Source organism: Drosophila nasuta, unplaced genomic scaffold (genome assembly GCF_023558535.2).
Source record: "Drosophila nasuta strain 15112-1781.00 unplaced genomic scaffold, ASM2355853v1 ctg17_pilon, whole genome shotgun sequence".
NCBI classification, from domain to species: domain Eukaryota; kingdom Metazoa; phylum Arthropoda; class Insecta; order Diptera; family Drosophilidae; genus Drosophila; species Drosophila nasuta.
The window spans coordinates 197201-219558 of record NW_026869403.1 but is presented as its reverse complement, the minus strand read 5'-3'; the positions used below and the strand labels follow the sequence as shown (position 1 = coordinate 219558).

General features: G+C 47.0%; 2 protein-coding genes across 2 annotated transcripts; both read right to left on the bottom strand.

Moving 5' to 3' along the window:
- Positions 1-1620: 1620 nt before the first annotated feature.
- On the bottom strand, positions 1621-2357 carry LOC132797711 (uncharacterized). Its single transcript, XM_060809463.1, has 2 exons — positions 2011-2357; positions 1621-1756 (listed from the first exon to the last, which is right to left on the bottom strand). Exons 1-2 carry the CDS (start codon positions 2355-2357, stop codon positions 1621-1623), a joined length of 483 nt encoding a protein of 160 aa, XP_060665446.1.
- A 5611-nt stretch (positions 2358-7968) lies between these two features.
- Positions 7969-8929, bottom strand: LOC132797710 (uncharacterized). The gene is made up of 2 exons (XM_060809462.1): positions 8897-8929; positions 7969-8727 (listed from the first exon to the last, which is right to left on the bottom strand). The coding sequence occupies exons 1-2, from the start codon at positions 8927-8929 to the stop codon at positions 7969-7971; spliced, it is 792 nt and encodes a 263-aa protein (XP_060665445.1).
- Between the last annotated feature and the right edge of the window lie 13429 nt (positions 8930-22358).

The window sequence follows — 22358 nt, the reverse complement described above, 5'->3', positions numbered from 1 at the left end:
TTTATTGTTTTGCATATATTTTATTACATTTTCAATTTGAATAGAATTTCTCCATCATCCTGTTTTGTTATGGTATAATTACCAGTATTTAATTCTTTAATGTATACAGATTTAACTTCATCATACCATTTCGGGAGGTAAATTAAATACTTTTCCAATGTTAATTTTAGCGAATTGCTATTAAATTTACTAGGAACCTTAGACGCTCCATATATTCTGAATTCCGTATTCCTTGGTAGAGCGCGGAAAGGGAGTTTCTGTTTCTTCTTGATTGCATTCAAATATTTCACTGTTGATTCAATCTCCATGTCATTGGCGAGGAATTGAATGTCCTTAGCAAGAAGAGTAATAAGAGGAAGATTAACTTCGGTGAAGTCAATTCTCCGTTGCTAGCCTCAAACGATGGATTCATCCTGATTATTTGGTGTCTGTGTGTGTGTGTGTGTTATTTTTAACATGGACGTTGACGCACCGCAGTACGTTCAAGTGGTCCTGCGAAACCAGGCTAACGCCTGTTTCTCCGCATTTAACGCACTCCCCGGAACTGCCGTGAGGTAATACTTCAGGGGAAGGGTTCGGCCTTTATCGGCCCTCTTCTGAGTTGGCTGGGATTCGTGCTCTCTCTTCTCTTCTTAGCTGCTTCATTACAGCCACTGCCATCGTGTTCACCGCCACCCATTTCTCCCTCGAGCTTATCATGTGCTCGACTACGGACTCCGTCTCGACACGCCCCTCAAGGCGGGCTTCTAGTTCTTCTCTAGCACCTGCGAAGCGTCCGCAGTGCAGAAAGACGTGCTCTGCATCCTCCACCACTTGCGGCTCGCAGTGGGCGCAGTAAGGATCTGATGCATGGCCGAAACGGTGCAGGTATGCTTTGAAACACCCGTGACCACTTAGTAATTGTGTTAGGTAAAGTTCATCTCTCCGTGACCTCTGTCTAACCACCTTGAAATGTCCGGTACCAGGCGATGTGTCCACCTTGCCTGCCACTCCTGGATGATACTGGCTCTATCCCTGGCCTTCGCGCGCTCTGCTGCCTGTAGATCGAATGGCGCTGTTCCCGCAAGGACCATTGCAGCTTCTCCCGATACCGTCCGGAATGCGCAGCACATTCTGAGCGCGCAGATCCGGTGCACCGAGTTCATCTGCCTCAGGAAGGTGCCGCTCTCCGTTCCCCTTTAGCCAGATCGGGGCTGCGTAAAGGCTGATGGACCTGACCACGTTCGTGAGCAGTAACCTTCTTTTCTGCCTAGGGCCACCTGTGTTCGGCATTATTCGGGCTAAGGCCGTGGATGCGGTTGCTGCCTTACTCGCCGCGTACATGAGGTGTGCTCGAAAGTTGAGTCTGTTGTCCACCTTGACTCCGAGATAGGTCATAGTGGCCTGCGGCGTATCGTTGTATCCCCAACTACGATGTTAACAAACTCCACCTTTTCCTTGAAGTAACTAACACGGCCTCGGTTTTATGCTCCGCCAGTCGGAGCCCTACTTCTTCCAGCCAATCCCGTACTGCTTTGACTGCAGTATTCGTCTTTGCCTCTATATCCGTCAGGTGCTTCGCGACCGTCACGATCGCTATGTCGTCCGCAAATCCGACAATATTCACACTGTCCGGCATCCTTAGGCGGAGGACTCCGTCGTACATAGCGTTCCACAAGGTGGGGCCGAGCACTGATCCCTGGGGACGCCTCCAGTGACCTCGTAGCTCTCAGTGCCTGTACTGGTCGTGTACCAGAGCTTCCTGTCGCTAAGGTAACTTGCAATTATCCGGGTGAGGTAGCTCGGGATAGCTCGGGATATTGAAGTGCTTGTGTGTGTGTGTGTGTGTGTGTGTGTGTGTGTGTGTGTGTGTGTTTTTTTATTCGTAGTATAGGTTTGAAAGGGTTTACAGAGTGGAGTTATAGGAAATTATATCTAGAGAAAAGGAAGAAGAAAAACAGAGTTAGCGGAGCCTGGCTCTTGTGGGACGGCCGCGAAGCAATGCTTCACAAGGGCGTCGGCGCCACTTACTCCCTCGTTCTTTGTCTTGCCTTCTCGGCCCTCCTTTGCTCGTTCATGACCGCAGCCACAAATTGGCTGATCAGTGTCCAGTTAGTGGACGATACCAGCATCAGCGGAACCAATGTCGACACAGTTAACCTCTCACCAATTGCATCTGCCAGTTCTTGTCTGAGGGTTGCGTATCTACCGCACTGGAAAATTACGTGCTCGGCGTCCTCCACCGCAGTCGGGAAACAGGCGGGGCACTCTTCGGCTGTGTCGTGTCCGAACCGGAACAAGTAGCTCCTGAAGCAGCCGTGGCCACTGATGACCTGGGTCAAGTGAAAGTTCAACTGACCGTGACTCTTGTCGTCCATTCCTTAATGAGAGGGATAAGCCGGTGAGTCCACCGCCCTTTGGACGCCTCGTTCCACCGGGTCTGCCACCTTTCGAGGCATTCCCTCTGTGCCCTTTGTTTAATGGATCTTTTCTCGGCGTTGCAAGGGAGCCAGTCTGGAGTTGCCGGAAGACACTTACTCTCCTGACCATTTCCTCAAAGGGGGTATGCCGGCAATGACATGTGCAGCCTCGTCGGAAACGGTCCTGAAACCGCTTATGACTCTGATTGCGCTCAGCCGGAAGGTTGACGCCAAACCGCCGATGTACGAGCTTTTGATAACTGCGTCTGCCCAGATAGGAGCAGCATATAGGGCTATGGACTTTGTCACGCTCGAAATTAATGCTCGACGACACTGTTTGGGGCCCCTGGTGTTGGGCATCAGGCGAGATAACGCCCTGTTGGTGACAGCAGCCTTGCGGCCAACCTCCTGCAGGTGTTCCCGAAAACTCAGCCTCGAGTCGATCGTCACTCCCAGGTACTTAAGTGTACGCTTGAGGTAATATGGGCGGCTCCGACCTTGACTACCGCTGTTTCAACTTTCTTCCTGCTACTGATCAGCACTGCTTCCGTTTTGTGGGAGCCAACTCCAGTCCAACGGAGAGCAGCCAAGTCCCAATGCAATCGATAGCTCTGTTGCAATTTGATTCGGCGACCTCCAGCTCCTTGGCGACCACAAGTAGCGCAATGTCGTCGGCGAAACCAATTAGGTTTGCTCCTGTCGGCAGGTCCAGTCGAAGGATTCCGTCGTACATCGCGTTCCACAAAAGCGGGCCAAGCACAGACCCCTGAGGAACGCCTCCAGTCACGATGTACTCTTCTGTTCGATCGCTGGTATCATATTTGAGTACTCTCGACGAGAAGTAACTCCTGATAATCTTCAACAACTGCCGTGGGACTTTGAATGCGTCTATCGCCCGTAAGATGCAGTTCCACCGGGCCGAGTTGAAGGCATTTCTGATGTCCAGTGTCACCATCAGACAGTACTCTTCTGGCCCCTTTCCAGCGAGTGCCAGCAATTGCATTGGAAGCAATGCCAACTACCTTCTCGATTGCATCTACTGTCGACCTGGCCTTCCGGAATCCATATTGGTTGGGGGAAAGGTTTCCGTTCACCAATATAGCTTCCTCCAAGCGAGTGCAGATCACCTTCTCCAGCAGTTTCCCCGCCACGTCGATGAGGCAGATAGGCCTAAACGAGGATGAATTTCCAAAATGTTAAAGTCAACAATTGAGCCGGTACCGGCCCTGCTAAATGTCCATTTCGAGCCTTGATTGAGGAGAGTTAGGTCCAGTGAAGCAAAGGCTTCGACCACCAATCGCCCTCTTTGGTTGGTGACCATGCTTCCCCAATCGACTGCCCAAACGTTGAAGTCGCCTGCGACGAATGCTGGTGAGTGGTCTCTCGTCCGCAGCTAATCTGTCCAGTGTGTTAGCAAAGTCCGAAATTGGCAAGCTGGGGGCTAAGTATACGCTGTACACCCAAACACTGCCCACTAGCGCCCTGACGAAGCCGCCGTCAGCCTGTTGGTGGCAAACTGGTGTGGGTTTCTGCCACAAACCCATATAGCCGCCTTGCCGGTGTGGTCGCACGTCCAATCAGCTCCAAAACCAGGTCTGAAGGGTTCACTAAGAACGCATACATCCAACTCATTCTCCCCTGACCGACTCCAGTAGGAGGTCCTGAGCCGCTGCACAATGGTTCAGGTTCAGCTGCATAATCTTCATAGTGTGTGTTTTGTACTTCGCCCATTTGCCGAAGGGCAGAGTCTGCTACTCGCTGCGTGGTTGACCTCACTGATGCCTTTGGTTACGCAAAGAAAGCATCTCGCTGGTCTGTTGCATGACGCCGCTTTTATGGTTTTGCTCGCCACATTTGAAGCAGTTGTTTGCTCTATCCACCGTGCTTTGGCACTTGCTCGCAATGTGCCCAAAGTCAAGCATTTAAAACACCAAGTCCTCGGCTCCTGCTCGGCTACTCTGCATCGCGTCCAGCCGATTTTCAGCTTGCCCAGCTGTCCAATTTTTGGCCCAGATTGGAGGCACCAGGACCGTCGCCGCCTGAGTGTTGGCGTAAGCAGGCCTTATGCTCTTTACCTGGTACAGATTTGCCGGCATGCCAACTTGCTCCGCCATCGCTTTGACAATCTCCTCTTTTGCTTGCAAGTTCGTCCAGGTCTCTGACAACCAGCTGCGTGAGTTGAGACAGAGTGCGCACCTCTGCACAGTCTCCCAACACTTTCTCGATCTCCTCTCGTAGTTTGTCTGTGTTGTCCAGACCTGTTCCTCCAAGTTCTAGCAGCAGATCGCCCTTGGCAGTTCTGCGCGCAGTTGTTACTCTGTCTGAAACGTCTTTGAGTCTGCCGTCCTGCCGTCTCGTGACTAGAGAGAGCACATCGCTGTAGCTCATCTCACCTTTCGCGCTCACAACCAGCGCGTCCGGGCGTATTTTGTTGGCCTTCTTCTTAGCACCGGTGGTGGTGATGTTGCTGCTGTTGCTCCTCCTCGGCTCTACGGTTATCCACTCGCCGCCTTGCACCTGGTTGTGAACATTTTTGTTGCGCTTTGGGGGAGGAGTTTTCCTCGGCCCGCTCTCTATGTCACGCGGTCTTTTGGGTGTGGCCGCTGCCTTACTCCCGGTTGTCGCCAACTTAATTTCGCTTGGAGCTGCCTGAGCTGGTGCTACTTCTGCGTTGGCGGGATGCTCTTCCGCTGGCTCGTGGCATAATTGCTCCGCTGCCGCTCGTTGCAGCTTCATCAGCCTCATGAGCTTGCTCCTCATTTTCTCGTTAATGTGCCTGTGTGAGAGGCGAACTGCTCCGAGAGGCCGTCCAGTTCTGCGCCCATCCGCTCCAGAAGGTCTTTGACTGACCGCCGCTTCTCGTTGGCTGGGCCAGCAACAGGCACGATGCGTGTGACCACCATGTCGGGATCGGACCCAGCGACCGCCGACGAGCTTGCTGGTTCCTCGCTCCTGCTCCTGCTGTCGCCCGTTTGGTTATGGCATGCGTTTCTTCTATGCTGCTGCCACACGGGAACTTAGGCCTCCTGTTAACTGCTGCTGCTGGTGGTGGTGGTGGTGGTGTGCGCTGCATCGCCGACCCACTCTTTTTCGGCCAGACCACTTAATAAATTAAGTGTTGGACTTTTCCGATCTTGGTGGATTCGAACCGTGGATCGCTGAAGAGTCCGCGCCTCTATGCACTGCGCCACTGCAGCTGCACTCTTTCAGCGGAGCTTATTGCGTATATTAATTATCAGCTCCTGAAAGTATGCAGATATTTTTTGCACTTTTGAGCTTTGCGCTGTGCTTTTAAGCTTTGCGCTGGGCTTCAGTTTGGCCGACTGGCAACGCCAGAACGCCCAGTCTGGCTGAGCAGCTGATGATAGCACAGCCCTCGTCGTCAGCTGATTGTGGGTGTACGATTGTTATTGTTTGCCAGTAGTTGTGGTCAATTGTACTGGAACCAACAACAATTCCCTCGCTGCCGTCAATTCTGCCAATGCGTCTCCTGGTGACACGGCTGCCTCCGACGTCCAGCAGCAGGTGCCCCGACCGACCGTGAGTACACAAGGATTGAGCGCAGCTCGAACTCACTCGTAGTCACTTTTTTAGGTTTTTCGACTTATTTTGGTGATTTCCCGAGCGATCGAAAGGAGCGTCTCCAAAACGCGACCGGCTTGCGGAAAATTCAACTCGACTCCTCCTCTGTGTGTGTGTGTGTGTGTGTGTGTGTGTGTGTGTGTTTTTTTTTTTTAATACATATATATAGTTGTGTGTTTTTAAATTTAGACTAAGTATGTTATTGCGCCATTCTACTGTCCCCTGGGACTACCAATAAAAGTATTACTTCAGGAGGGAGTAGAGCCTTAACGGCTCGCATCAGAGTTACGCACTTTTCTTGGCGTCTGAGCTCCTTCATGACAGTGCTTGCCATTTTTTCCACCGCATCCCAATTATCGGCGTTTGCCAACATTAGTGGCACCATCCTATCTGGAGATAGGGACTCGCCCAGCACCTCTTCGGCTTCTCTTTTTCCCTTTCAAACCTGGGGCAGGCGAAGATGATGTGTCCCGCGTCTTCCGTGACGCCTACTCCACACCTTGGGCATGATGGATCGTCAGCGTGCCCAAAGCGATGAAGATATGCTCGGAAACACCCGTGTCCACTAAGGAACTGCGTCAGATAGAAGTTTGTTTGGCCGTGTCTTCTATCTACCCACGCTTCGACCGATGGAATCAGTTTCCATGTCCATCTTCCCTTGGGAGCTTCGGTCCACCGTTGTTGCCACTCGATCAGCATGATCTGACGGCTTGTGAGGTGATTTCCTGTGCAGTATTTTCTGCTGATCTCGGTGACCAGCAGATCGAACGGAGTGATGCCCGCTATCACGTGCGCTGCTTCCCCAGAGACTGTGCGAAACGCACTGGCAACTCTAATAGCGCAGAGTCTGTAGAGTGCTCCCACTTCTTTAATGAATGTCTTTTTAGTCGTAGCCGCAGCCCATATGGGTGCTGCGTACGTTGTGATCGACCTCACCACTCCAGTCAGTAGTCGTCTCCGTAGTTGCTTCGGTCCTCTGGTGTTAGGCATTATGCGAGCAAGCGCAATACACGCCACTGAGGCTTTTTGGCCTATGTAGCTCAAGTGGTCCTTAAACGAGAGCCTCCTGTCTAGCATAACTCCCAGGTACTTAAGTGCAGGCCTTGAGCAAATACTTGTGCTTCCCACAATTATGCTAGCGGTCTCCACCATTTTCCTGGAGCTTATCAGGACTGCCTCCGTTTTGTGCTCGGCTAGGCTAAGGCCTGCGTCTGCTAGCCATCTCTCCGCCGTTTTATTGCTGTATTAGCGCTGTTTTCAACTTCGTGCTTATGCTTGGCGACTGCCACTATCGCGATGTCATCAGCGAAGCCTACAATCTTAACCCCTTCCGGCAGATCAAGTCTCAGTATTCCGTCGTACATTAAGTTCCACAGCGTCGGACCAAGAACTGAGCCTTGTGGAACCCTCCAGTAACTACTTGGTTGACGCTTCCGTGGTTGGTCCGGTAGCGTAGTGACCTTCCTTCGAGGTAACTGCCTATTATGCGGACGATGTGCGGCTCAATGTTCCTTTGGATCAGGCATTGCATGATTCTCCCCCAGTTGGCGGAGTTAAAAGCGTTCTTGACATCTAGAGTGACCACTAGGCAATACTGCTTGGTACCCCAGAGCCACCGCTTACCCTCTATTGCTGTGGCTGCTATGTGTGAGACCACCTGTACCGCTTGTTGTGTGGAGTGTGCCTTTCTGAAACCAAATTGATATGGTGAAAGACCCCCTTTGATGTCAACCTCGGCTTCCAGTCGCGTGCAAATAACGCGTTCGAGTACCTTGCCTACGATGTCCAGCAGACAGATTGGCCGGTAGGCTGAAGGGTCATCCGGTGGTTTGCCTCCTTTTGGAATAAGGACCAGGTCCTGTTTTTTCCATCGAATGGGAAATCTCCCCTCCCTGAAGCACGAGTTGAACACCGTACTGAAATATGCCGGTTTCAGCTCCATTGCTCTTTTGACAATGGCACTCGGGATGCCATCTGGTCCAGGGATTTACCAGGTTTTATACTGTGCGCTGCTGCTAGGACCTCTATCCGAGACTTCGTCAAACTGAATACTGTTCCAGTCAGCAAGTCCTGCAACCTCATTGTTGTCGTTTCGGGCTGGTTGCTGTGGGAACAGATGAGACACTATTTTCCTCAAGAGTTCTGGGCACTTCGGGCTTGGCGATGAGAAGGCATTCAACTTCCTCATCGTAATCTTGTAGGCCGATCCCCAAGGGTCCTGTTCGGCTTGGTCACACAGCTCCAGGAAGAGTCGCTTCTTGCTTGCTTTAATTAGACCTTTCAGTGTTCGCCTTTTTGTCTTTAGCTCGAGCAATAGCGAAGACGCGTCTGGATTTCCGCGTTTGAGGGTTCTCTGAAGAGATCTTCGTGCCTGACAGCATTCTCTCCGAGCCACTGCAATTTCGTTAGTCCACCAGTACACCGGCTGATGCTTTGCTCCGTTCCCGACCTTCTTCATTGAGGCATTGCATGCTCGTGTCAACTGAGACATGATCTGCTTGGTCATGTCAGTCGCCGTGCCGCTAAGTTGCAACCCTTGCATCATATGCTCGAACATGTCGATGTCAAGAGTGTTCTCTCGGTACCTGGTTACTCTCGGAACTGCCGCAACTTCGGGTCGTTTCCTTATATCAGTAATGATGGCTTGGTGATCGCTGTAGGTGAAGTCCCTACAGACCTTCCAGGAGGCTCTTGGAGCCAGGCTACTGCTAAGAAAGGTCAGGTCGATAATGGATCCTGCGTTCCTCTGCTAAATGTGTGCTCACCGCCCCTATTTAAAAGGACAACGTCCAAAGCCGCAAATGCCTCTAAAACCGCACGTCCTCTCTGGTTTGTGACTAAGCTGCCCCACCTGTTGCCCAAGCATTGAAGTCACCCCCAATGAGGCATGGGCATTTATCTCTGGCATCCATTACCAGCTTGTCCAAAATGGACAGATAGTCCTCCATGCTAAGCGATGGGGCAAGGTAGCAACTATAAACGTATAGTGTATCTATCTTTGCCCTGACAAACCCTGACTCCATCTTGGTTTCCATCAGGTGTAGCGGGCGCTGCTCTGCAGGTCCACACTACTGCCTTGCGCAACTTGGTGCAACTCCCACGTATTGGGAGATTTTATGCGATATGGTTCGCTCAGAATGGCAACAGTGTGTGTGTGTGTGTGTGTGTGTGTGTGTGTGTGTGTGTGTGTGTGTGTGTGTGTGTGTGTGTGTGTGTGTGTGTGTGTGTGTGTGTGTGTGTGTGTGTGTGTGTGTGTGTGTGTGTGTGTGTGTGTGTGTGTGTGTGTGTGTGTGTGTGTGTGTGTGTGTGTGTGTGTGTGTGTGTGTGTGTGTGTGTGTGTGTTGTGTGTGTGTTTTTTTTTATTCGTAGTATAGGTTAGAAAAAGTTTACAGAGTGGAGTTATAGGAAATTATGTCTAGAGACAAGGAAGAAGAAAACCGAGTTAGCGGAGCCTGGCTCTTGTGGGACGGCCGCGAAGCAATGCTTCACAAGTGCGTCGGCGCCACTTACTCCCTCGTTCGTTGTCTTGCCTTCTCGGCCCTCCTTTGCTCGTTCATGACCGCAGCCACAAATTGGCTGATCAGTGTCCAGTTAGTGGACGATACCAGCATCAGCGGAACCAATGTCGACACGGTTAACCTCTCACCAATTGCAACTGCCAGCTCTTGTCTGAGGGTTGCGTATCTACCGCACTGGAAGATTACGTGCTCGGCGTCCTCCACCGCAGTCGGGAAACAAGCGGGGCACTCTTCGGCTGTGTCGTGTCCGAACCGGAACAAGTAGCTCCTGAAGCAGCCGTGGCCACTGATGACCTGGGTCAAGTGAAAATTCAACTGGCCGTGACTCCTTGTCGTCCATTCCTTAATGAGAGGGATAAGCCGGTGAGTCCACCGCCCTTTGGACGCCTCGTTCCACCGGGTCTGCCACCTTCGAGGCATTCCCTCTGTGCCCTTTGTTTAATGGATCTCTTCTCGGCGTTGGGTAAGGAGCCAGTCTGGAGTTGCCGGAAGACACTTACCCTCTCCCTGACCATTTCCTCGAAGGGGGGTATGCCGGCAATGACGTGTGCAGCCTCGTCGGAAACGGTCCTGAAACCGCTTATGACTCTGATGGCGCTCAGCCGGAAGGTTGACGCCAAGCCGCCGATGTACGAGCTTTTGATAACGGCGTCTGCCCAGATAGGAGCAGCATAAAGGGCTATGGACCTTGTTACGCTCGAAATTAATGCTCGACGACACTGTTTGGGGCCCTGGTGTTGGGCATCAGGCGAGATAACGCCCTGTTGGTGACAGCAGCCTTACGGCCAACCTCCTGCAGGTGTTCCCGAAAACTCAGCCTCGAGTCGATCGTCACTCCCAGGTACTTAAGTGTACGCTTGGAGGTAATATGGGCGGCTCCGACCTTGACTACCGCTGTTTCCACTTTCTTCCTGCTACTGATCAGCACTGCTTCCGTTTTTTGGGGAGCCAACTCCAGTCCGACGGAGAGCAGCCAAGTCCCAATGCAATCGATAGCTCTGTTGCAATTTGATTCGGCGACCTCCAGCTCCTTAGCGACCACAAGTAGCGCAATGTCGTCGGCGAAACCAATTAGGTTTGCTCCTGTCGGCAGGTCCAGTCGAAGGATTCCGTCGTACATCGCGTTCCACAATAGCGGGCCAAGCACAGACCCTGAGGAACGCCTCCAGTCACGATGTACTCTTCTGTTCGAACACTGGTATCATATTTGAGTACTCTCGACGAGAAGTAACTCCTGATAATCTTTAGCAACTGCCGTGGGACTTTGAATGCGTCTAGCGCCCGTAAGATGCAGTTCCACCGGGCCGAGTTGAAGGCGTTTCTGATGTCCAATGTCACCATCAGACAGTACTTCTTCTGGCCCCCTTTCCAGCGAGTGCCAGCAATTGCATTGGAAGCAATGCCAACTACCTTCTCGATTGCATCTACTGTCGACCTGGCCTTCCGGAATCCATATTGGTTGGGGGAAAGGTTTCCGTTCACCAATATAGCTTCCTCCAAGCGAGTGCAGATCACCTTCTCCAGCAGTTTCCCCGCCACGTCGATGAGGCAGATAGGCCTAAACGAGGATGAATTGCCAGGCGGTTTCCGGGCTTCGGAATTAGGACCAGCTTTTGAGTTTTCCACCTATCCGGGACTACAGCTTCTTCCAGGCACTTATTCAGCATTGCTGAAAAAGCTTCTGGATGGAGGGAGCAGGCGAGCATTAGTGCCCTTGCGGGTATGCCATCCGGACCTGGAGCGCCGGTTTGTTTCATACTCCTAACGCATTTTAACACCTCCTCGCTGGTGACCAACTTCAGCGGCAGACCATCGTTGGATGCTGTATCTGGCAGCCATGCGTTGTCTTCCTCCACGCTGGGAAACAGATCCATGACAATCCCACGCAACAGATCATCCGGTGGTGGTGGCGATCTCCGTGCCCCGATTCTCTTTATAACGATCTGGTATGCCTTGCCCCATGGGTCGTCATCCAGTGTGTCACACAGGGCCAGGAAACACCGTTTTTTGCTCTCCTTGATCGCATTTTTGAGAGTTTTGCGACTCTCTCTAAAGAGTGTTTGCCAATATAGGAAAGAGGGTCTTCCCCGCGCTCTCTGATAGCGCCTCCTCGCGTGGTTGCAGACACGTCTTGCAGCGGCAATGGTTTCGTTCCACCAGTAAACTGGTGTATGGCGTAGCGAGGGGTTTACTCGACTCGGCATGGAGCCTACGCAAGCCGACTCTAGCCTTTCCATGACAGTCTCGACCATCTGCTCTGCGCTGCCTGAGACCTCCAGCTCTCTCAGCGAGCTTGTAAAGCGCTCGACGTTTAGCTTGCTGGCTGAGAAATTCCTACAACGAGGTGCGGCAGAGATGCACCTGAGGCTCCGAGCTCCAATTTTGCAAAAAATGGCCATATGGTCGCTCCCTGTATAGGAGTCACTGACTCCCCACTCCGCTGAATGAGCGAGCGAACTGCTGCAAAATGTTAAGTCAACAATTGAGCCGGTACCGGCCCTGCTAAATGTCCATTTCGAGCCTTGATTGAGGAGAGTTAGGTCCAGTGAAGCAAAGGCTTCGACCACCAATCGCCCTCTTTGGTTGGTGACCATGCTACCCCAATCGACTGCCCAAGCGTTGAAGTCGCCTGCGACGAATGCTGGTGAGTGGTCTCTCACGTCCGCAGCTAATCTGTCCAGTGTGTTAGCAAAGTCCGAAATTGACAAGCTGGGGCTAAGTATACGCTGTACACCCAAACACTGCCCACTAGCGCCCTGACGAAGCCGCCGTCAGCCTGTTGGTGGCCAAACTGGTGTGGGTTTCTGCCACAAACCCATATAGCCGCCTTGCCGGTGTGGTCGCACGTCCAATCAGCTCCAAAACCAGGTCTGAAGGGTTCACTAAGAACGCATACATCCACCTCATTCTCCCTGATCGACTCCAGTAGGAGGTCCTGAGCCGCTGCACAATGGTTCAGGTTCAGCTGCATAATCTTCATAGTGTGTGTTTTATACTTCGCCCATTTGCCGAAGGGCAGAGTCTGCTACCCGCTGCGTGGTTGACCTCACTGATGCCTTTGGTTACGCAAAGAAAGCATCTCGCTGGTCTGTTGCATGACGCCGCTTTATGGTTTTGCTCGCCACATTTGAAGCAGCTGTTTGCTCTATCCACCGCGCTTTGGCACTTGCTCGCAATGTGCCCAAAGTCCAAGCATTTAAAACACCGAGTCCTCGGCTCCTGCTCGGCTACTCTGCATCGCGTCCAGCCGATTTTCAGCTTGCCCAGCTGTCCAATTTTTGGCCCAGATTGGAGGCACCAGGACCGTCGCCGCCTGAGTGTTGGCGTAAGCAGGTCTTATGCTCTTTACCTGGCACAGATTTGCCGGCATGCCAACTTGCTCCGCCATCGCTTTGACAATCTCCTCTTTGCTTGCAAGTTCGTCCAGGTCTCTGACAACCAGCTGCGTGAGTTGAGACAGAGTGCGCACCTCTGCACAGTCTCCCAACACTTTCTCGATCTCCTCTCGTAGTTTGTCTGTGTTGTCCAGACCTGTTCCTCCAAGTTCTAGCAGCAGATCGCCCTTGGCAGTTCTGCGCGCAGTTGTTACTCTGTCTGATACGTCTTTGAGTCTGCCGTCCTGCCGTCTCGTGACTAGAGAGAGCACATCGCTGTAGCTCATCTCGCCTTTCGCGCTCACTACCAGCGCGTCCGGGCGTATTTTGTTGGCCTTCTTCTTAGGACCGGTGGCGGTGATGTTGCTCCTCCTCGGCTCTACGGTTGTCCACTCGCCGCCTTGCACCTGGTTGTGAACATTTTTGTTGCGCTTTGGGGGAGGAGTTTTCCTCGACCCGCTCTCTATGTCTCGCGGTCTTTTGGGTGTGGCCGCTGCCTTACTTCCGGTTGTCGCCAGCTTAACTTCGCTTGGAGCTGCCTGATCTGGTGGTACTGCTTCTGCGTTGGCGGGATCTTCCGCTGGCTCGTGGCATAGTTGCTCCGCTGCCGCTCGTTGCAGCTTCATCAGCCTCATGAGCTTGCTCCTCATTTTCTCGTTAATATGCCTCTGAGAGGCGAACTGCTCCGAGAGGCCGTCCAGTTCTGTGCCCATCCGCTCCAGAAGGTCTTTGACTGACCGCCGCTTCTCGTTGGCTGGGCCAGCAACAGGCACGATGATGCGTGTGACCGCCATGTCGGGATCAGACCCAGCGACCGCCGACGAGCTTGCTTGTTCCTGCTCCTGCTCCTGTTGTCGCCCGTTTGGTTATGGCATGCACTTTCTTCTATGCTGCTGCCACACGGGAACTTGGGCCTGTTAACTACTGCTGCTGGTGGTGGTGGTGGTGGTGGTGTGCGCTGCATCCCGACCCACTCTTTTCGGCCAGACCACCTAATAAATTAAGTGTTGGACTTTTTCCGATCTTGGTGGATTCGAACCGTGGATCGCTGAGAAGTCCGCGCCTCTATGCACTGCGCCACTGCAGCTGCACTCTTTAAGCGGAGCTTAATGCGTATACTAATTAGCTGCTCCTGAAAGTATGCAGATATTTTTTGCACTTTTTGAGCTTTGCGCTGTGCTTTTTAAAGCTTTGCGCTGAGCTTCTGATTGGCCGACTGGCAACGCCAGAGCGCCCAGTCTGGCTACGCAGCTGATGGTAGTGCAGCCCTCGTCGTCAGCTGATCGTGGGAGTGCAGTTGCGATTGTTTACAAGTAGTTGTGGCCAATTGTACTGGAACCAACAACAATTTCCCTCGCAGCCGTCAACTCCGCCAATGCGTCTCCTGGCAACGCGGCTGTCTACGACGTCCAGCAGCAGGTGCCCCGACCGACCGTGAGTACACAGTGTTGAACACTGCTCGAGCTAACTCGCAGTCACTTTTTTTAGGTTTTTACGACTTATTTTGGTGATTTCCCGAGCGATCGAAAGGAGCGTCTCCAAAACGCGACCGGCTTGCGGAAAATTCAACTCTGTGTGTGTGTGTGTGTGTGTGTGTGTGTGTGTGTGTGTGTGTGTGTGTGTGTGTGTGTGTGTGTGTGTGTGTGTGTGTGTGTGTGTGTGTGTGTGTGTGTGTGTGTGTGTGTGTGTGTGTGTGTGTGTGTGTGTGTGTGTGTGTGTGTGTGTGTGTGTGTGTGTGTGTGTGTGTGTGTGTGTGTGTGTGTGTGTGTGTGTGTGTGTGTGTGTGTGTGTGTGTGTGTGTGTGTGTGTGTGTGTGTGTGTGTGTGTGTGTGTGTGTGTGTGTGTCTAGTACTGCTGCTGCTAGTGCTCCTGCTCTTCAGTGTTGATCGTGTGTGCTCCTGGCGGTGATGATACTGCTGCTGGTGTTGTTGAGTGATGAGTGGTGATGACCGAATGATATTTTCCTTCGAGTGGCTAGCTGGTTTTATACTTGACACTTTCCCCTTCCACTGTTGTTTTCAAAGGTTTTCATTACCTAAGGACGCTTTCCTTTGATTGGTTGACTTTATAGCTGTTGATAGCTGTAGGACTTCTCAAGTGCTAGAGAAGGACAACCATCCCACTGATAAGTGTCTCCCTACCCTTCAACCGACATACACCACATTAAAATTCTAAACACAAATGTCCACAGTTTACAGTCCCAAAATTTTGAAAACGTTCATAATTGTACTTAATATTTTTCCTAAATATCTGACTACTTCTAATGGTGGCTGTAAATTCCCAAAACTATCGAAATAATAAGAATCTGATCCTCTCTTGTAATATGCTACCCAATGCGTTCCATTCGATATTGAGTCTGCTAAATTTATTATTCCACACTCGAAATGATGTGGAAATTTGGGTAATTGATCCTTCATATAAACACCTCGAAAATGAGGAATCTTTCTAAAAGCAAACTTCATTATATCAAAGTTTGATAATGCTCTCTTGGGTAGCTTACCTATTAGTTTTTTGAATGCGTTTTTGACTTTGATTATTTCTAACAAATGATATACCATATCCATTTTTGTATGGTTGTAAATACAAGCCAGCTCCCAATGCAACCGTCTCCATTTTTTATTGTGCCTCTTGTTTTCCTCTAGATGTTGTTTAGCCATCTTTGCATTGTTAATAGATTTTACTATTGCTGCACTACCTGACGCCAAACTACCCACAGCGCTCAGAGCTGTTAAAATTGGGACAAGTGGTAAGAACCCACCTATCTTGGGTACATTTATAATACGTGGAATAACAACATTTTTCCTACATCCCATCGAGTTCGATACTGCTTTTCGTGCAACTTTTATTGCACTCAAGATATCAAGCGGTTTATTCTTTTCCAATTCCTTTGATTATTGTAGTCAATGATGTTTTCACTCTTTTCTTTCTCTCCTGATCTGATCCCATTCCAAATTTTTTCTTCGTCTTCATCATGTTTGTTACAAAGTATGCTGCTGCTCTCTCTCACTACTACTGTCTAACGCTTTTACACGATTCCAAGCCTTTTCAATTAACGCTGAGTCAGCTTTATGGCGTTCACTCAACTTTTTACTGTTTAAATATGCAATATCATGCTCTCTACGCGCTTCATCCAAACCATTAATTCCACGATCACCACGTGCTAATCGTTTCTCTAACTTTGTTCCAGGTCCACAGTAATTGTATCCAGGTATATGAGCCTCAAAAGGTAGAGAGTCTATTATATTGTTTACAAGACCACTACCCTGTTTGAATTTTGATTTTGAACTAATTAAATTATAAAACGTTTGGCCATTTTATAGCAACCTCAATCAACAAACGTTTCCCATTGAATGAAGTACTTCTCTCACTAACATGCGTTTTTTAAGACATAAGAAAAGCATACTAGTACGAAACATTGAGGGTGGTGGACATGGAGAGAATAATCAACAACCTCGACATAGTGTTTTGCTACCAATTAGAGCATTAATTGTTGGACCATCAAATTGTGGAAAAACCAATGTGATGCTTAGCTTATAGAGAGTCCCAATGGTCTCAAATTTGAAAATATTTATATATTTTCAAAGAGTTTATACCAACCCAAATATGAATATTTGGAAAAACTTATCAAACCAATTCAAGGAATGGGATATTTTACATTCTCCGGAAACGATGCAGTGTTATCACCGCACGAAGCTAAAAATAATTCCATTATGATATTCGATGATGTGGCATGTGAAAAGCAGGATAATATCCGAAACTATTTTTGTATGGGAAGACATAAGAATATTGATTCATTCTATTTATGTCAAACATACACAGATATACCGAAGCATTTAATACGTGACAATGCTAATTTTATTATAATGTTTAAACAAGATGATTTGAACATGCGTCGTATATATCGAGATCACGTAAACAGTGACATGGACTATGAATCATTTATGGAAATTTCACGAAAATGCTGGGAGGAGAAATTTGATTTCTACTAATCTCTAAAGATGATGATATGAAAAATGGGCGATACAGAAAAGGCTTTGATCAATTTATTATACTTTAAAAATATGAATATAAAACTAATGATATGATGATTAAACAACAGTCCAAACTCAGACTTCAAAATGTCTACATCACTAACATTTGCATTAAATGGAAACACATCAGTTATAACCGAAAATTTTTCCCACAAATTGAATTAAATAGAAATTATGAGTGTGCTCTCATTGACTTTCACACATACAATTCTATACCAAACGTAGATAGAGGGAACAATCTATTTCATATTGGAAATAAATGTATAGAAATACCTGTTGGATCGTATGAACTCGAAGAAATTGCAACATATATTATTGATGTCCTAAAGGGGTATGGTTCTTATGATGTGCTAAAAATAGAAACCAACGATAATGCTGAAAGTTCAATTTACCACTAAAAAGAAACAGTATATTTTAATTGTGAACGAAGTATTGGAAAGCTCTTTGGATTTGATGCACGTATTCTAAAACCGCACAATACTGAAATTTATGTCTCAGATAATCCTGTGAATATTTTAAAAGTAAATACAATTAGATTGGAATGCAACATTATCAGTGGCTCATATGTAGGTAATAGACCAAATCATGTGCTTCATCATGAATTTGGAATCAATGTTCCTCCGGGATATAAAATGAGTATTACACCACGAAACTTGATTTATTTACCTATCAACACTAGAGAAATAAGCACGCTCGAAGTACGGATAACTGATCAGGAGGGGAATTAATCAATTTTCGAAAGGAAACTATATCAATTCGTCTTCATTTACGAGCAACAGAATGATTATTTATAATAAAGGTCGTTACATCACCTCACAACTCCCATTAGTAAATGTAAAGGTGAAGTGAAAACACCATCATCATTATAATCTCGAGGACCATCATATCCACGACCTGCGGTATCATTAAAAATAAACTGATCTTAAAATCACTTGGATTTAATATTCAGTAAAATTACTACCTTCATTTCAAATGAATGAAATTTTTTGTGCAAGATAAACCTCACAATGATGAGAGTATCTCGAAAAAGAATATCACACTTACCCATATCAGCAGAACTTCAAAACAAATGATGAAGTTCGTATTACAATACAAAACCAAGATTTGTATGTGTTGCCGTCTGAAAGTTTCCTCCACTTTGAAGGACACTTAGTAAAATTACTAACCAAAATTCGGGCACAAGTACAACAAATGATGTTGCCGGCTTGCTTAAAATAATTGCATGGCCTATTTTTGGATGAAATAAGATATGAGTTGAACGGATGCGAACCGGATAGAACACGGTTTACTGGAATCACATCTACTCTGAAAAACTTTCTTTCCATTGGTCGACAGTGTATGTTATCGTAATGCCGGGTGGAGTGGAGGAGAGAGTATATCTTCCGGAGGTCATTTCAGCTTTTCAATACCACTAAAAATGCTAATGGGATTCGCTGAAGATCATAAAAAGTTATATTAAATTGTAAACATGAACTCATTCTCTTGCTAGCTAAAAATATGAATGATATGTTTGAAAAAACGGTCGGAGGTGTTGAATATAAAATTGCTATACAGAACATTAGTTGGAAAGTACCCCACATTGTTCCAAGCGATACTACTAAAATTAAAATGTTCAATGTAGTCAAAAGTGGAGCTACACTTCCACTTTCATTCCGCAGCTGGGATTGTTATATAAATCCCTCGTTGGTACAAGGGACTCATCATGTATGGAACGTTAAGCAAGCTGCAAATAGAGAACGTCCACGGTTTGCAGTCATTGCGTTTACATTAAATGGCAATCTAATTACAAACAATTTGAGAAATGCAAAAGTGTATTTAAATTCTGAAGTCTATCCATATGAAGATTTAAATGTAAAATTCAAGGAAAATCGGTTTGCTGCCTTGTATGATATGTATGTGAAATTCCAAGAGAGTTACTACAACCGTGATCCTCGTCCACTTTTATCACCACTAGACTTCAAGTCAAAGGCTCCTATTGTTGTTGTTGATCTTTCATATCAAAACGAGTCGGTCAAATCAGGGCCAATTGATGTTAAAATTTCAACTGAATTAAGAGTACCAAGTGAGTTGAATACAAAGGTATATTGTCTTCTCATTCACGTTCGTCTAGTTGAATATATCCCACTGACCGGATTAGTTCAACGTATCGTATAATTTTTCTCAAAATATTTCTTCATTCACCTTTTGGAAATCATTACGAGTAGACGTCAACGGATCGAAAGAAATTTAAAATGATATTGATTGAAAACAAGACCAACTCCACAACTCATATTTCGATAGAACAACTTATAACTGGAATAAATAATTTTATGAAAATGTTTAACGATAAAATTTTTCCTGAACACATGGAATATTTATCAGAATCATTGAAATATTTTAATAATAGAATATGTGATGGACCATTGGTTTCTAATGTTCATGGTCAACATTTGGCATCCTGCTGTTGGGCTCATAACGATGTGGAGGATGGAGTCGATACATGTGCCTGTCATTTCTATACTGTTCGCTCACAAAAATCAAAAAATTATAAAAATGTATGTTAGTTTAGAGAATCGATTTTAAACAATGTATTTGGAAATAAAATTATGTTACATACAGAACATGAAAAGAAGAATAGTATATCTTTAAGGAAATGGAATTTTTACAACATTATTGGGTTTTTCTTTCAGATTTTCTATTTATCTTCAAGTGTCTTGAAATGGTGTTGTACTCTCGTCTGAATTACATCACGTTCCCATCCTTTTTAACGTTCATCACATCTTCCTTCCTCCGCTCCGATTTCGAATACATTCGAATTGATGAGAGAAGTGGGCGTCACACCTTCGTTCGTTTTACAGGTAGCGTGGCGCCTACGATCGTTTTACAGGTAGTGATGCGTCACGTGCAAGGCGCCTTCGATAGTTTTCAGGTAGCGTTGGGCTTCCGATATTTCGTCACGTTTCGTAACGTTGATTCGTGTTAGACGTTCACGTATTCGATCGTCTTGGATGTGGCGCTGCGTCACGTTTCCGTCCATTCGTTTCGTAACGTTTCGATCTAGTATGATGCGTTGCCCCACGACCTACGATTTCGAGGTGGGTGTTCGCGCGTTCGTACGCTACGTTCGTTAAAGAGCGTATCACGTTTTCGTAGGACGACTTCGTCTCACGTTTTCGTGTACGATCTACGAATCGACTGCGACCCCGATCCCTCACCGTCTCGTCTCGGGACACACAACCTCGAGAGCGTATCGTAGCACGTGTTCGTTGCACGTTTTCGCCCTCGATCTACAAATCGTTTTCGACTGCGACCCCGACCCCGATCCTCACCGTCTCGTCTCGACCTCGAGAGCGTATCGTAGCACGTGTTCGTCATACGTTTTCGCCCTCGATCTACGAATCGTTTTCGATTGCGATCTCGAGTGCGAGACCGAATGCGACCCCGACCTCGAGGGCGTGTCGGGACAAGCGATCTCGACTCCGACCCCGAGGGCGTCTCGGGACAAGCGACCTCGACCCCGACCCCGACTCCGAAGGACTTGTCTGACGAAACGCCCCCCCCGATCCCGATCCTTTCATCGCCCGTCTCGGGTCGCGTACGATTCGTCACACAAATCCCACACTTGTCATTTCCACAGCTAACCCTAATTAAATTGCATCTTTATTACCTCACACTTGACATTTCAATAGGTGACCCTAATGAAATTGCATCTTTATTACCCCTAAATTGACATAAATGAGATGTGACCCTAATTAGCACTTCCTTGCACAGAAACTTGATTTGTATAGAAACGTGATATTCCAACTACTTGTCTGTATGAGCATCAAAGTCACATAAAACATAAGATCAAGAGCTACCATTATTTGTCTTATTACCTTGCTGACATTGCAGTAAGACCAAGTTTGTTTCAAATTGTTAACACTCACAAAACCTATCATAATCTTAAAATATATTATTTAGTAATATAAATTACACTTAGCTTCTAGACTTAAATGGGTGCCGGGTATCTTACAGTCGGACACAATCGACTTTTTCTTGGCTTTTTATGAACTTTAAATTTTTTTTTTTTGTTTGAAATTTTAACTTTGTTTTTATTATTGGTACCACTTTGATGTTAAGAGTTGTATTTAAAATTCATTGATTTTGATACTGTAATAGGCGTTATTTGTGAAAATACAGGTTTCTGTAATACTAAAAAAATTTTACTTTTAGAATAGTTGAGTCATAATATTTGAATATGAGTATTTGCTTTGAAAAATTTCAATATTATGTTGATTTTGATTCGAACTAAATTTCTTTTCAATTTCAAAGGTTTTCCATATTGTGATATACGTAATCTTATTTTAATCCACTTAAAATTGTTGAAGTTCTATGTTCCAGTGAGTTGGAAACATGTTTGTTATCGAAAAGTTGGCTTTTCGCGGTTTTCAATGAAGAAAATGTTATTATTTCTTTTTGTTTAAGTTTTTAACTAACTGTATTCGAAGTTTTAATCTTCAGAAATAATTTCTGTCTATTTACCAGCCTTTTGATAATCGCAAAGAGTTAAATTAGAGAATGAAGAATAAATCTATAAAAGAGGTTTTACAAGATGATTAACTTCAATGGTTCACTCATTTTCGATTCGTAGATGCCTTTTATTCCCAAATTTCTCAATTTTGTTGCTTTTTTTTTGTTTACGCCGCCGGTTTTATTTATTTTTGGTTTGTATTTCAATTTGAGTTCCGTTATATTTATTGTTGCATTTACTATATGTTTTTCATGTAGCGACGACAATATGAAATATTTTCAATCTGTTGTAGATTTTGCCGATAAATAAAAACCAACAAAAATATGCCTCAACAATGCAACCGGTTGCTGCAGGTTCAAAGCAGCCATGTCTACCACAACACAGTACAACACAGCCGCAATTTCAGATAAACAAGGCATACAATGTTGTATCAATATTAAAACAACAACAACCATATGCCTTAATCACATCAGGCACAATCACATCAACAAAATCAGTCACAGTCTCAGCAAAGCTACGCAAATGTGCTAAACCATCGACCGTCGATGGCTCCAACACTCACAGTTGGATCTCAACAACCGCCGTCGTCAGTGATCTGTAGTGGCGGCAACATAATGAGTGTTAACAGTTGCCAAATCAACACCAGCGAGATGAGTTCAACTGCAATCTACAATCTTTCCGGTCCGCATAGGGCATCACAATTGACTGGCGGTAACAGCGGAATCATCGACTCGAAATGTCGCTTTGTGGGAAGCGTTACAGCGTTATCTGTATCAGATATGACGAAAAGCTGCGCCGGTAACAATACCACAAGCAACAATGCTATAGTCTCTAATTGTACTACGCACTGTGTCAACTCTAACGGTACTGCTAACGGGAGTAATCACAATCAAAGCATTATAACATTGGCCAATTCGCATGGGCTCGCTGTTGGCACTTCTAGTGCCCAACCTTGTGCTTTACAT

What these genes read in the sequence shown, in the direction of transcription:
- LOC132797711 (XM_060809463.1), bottom strand. Translation starts at nt 2,357, where the DNA reads ATGGACGACAAGAGTCACGGTCAGTTGAACTTTCACTTGACCCAGGTC. An exon ending in GCAAGACAAAGAACGAGGGA is followed by an intron (nt 1,757 to 2,010) that starts GTAAGTGGCGCC and finishes GATAATTGCAAG; the next exon opens with TTACCTTAGCGACAGGAAGC.
- LOC132797710 (XM_060809462.1), bottom strand. Translation starts at nt 8,929, where the DNA reads ATGGAGGACTATCTGTCCATTTTGGACAAGCTG. An exon ending in TGTCCATTTTGGACAAGCTG is followed by an intron (nt 8,728 to 8,896) that starts GTAATGGATGCC and finishes CACATTTAGCAG; the next exon opens with AGGAACGCAGGATCCATTAT.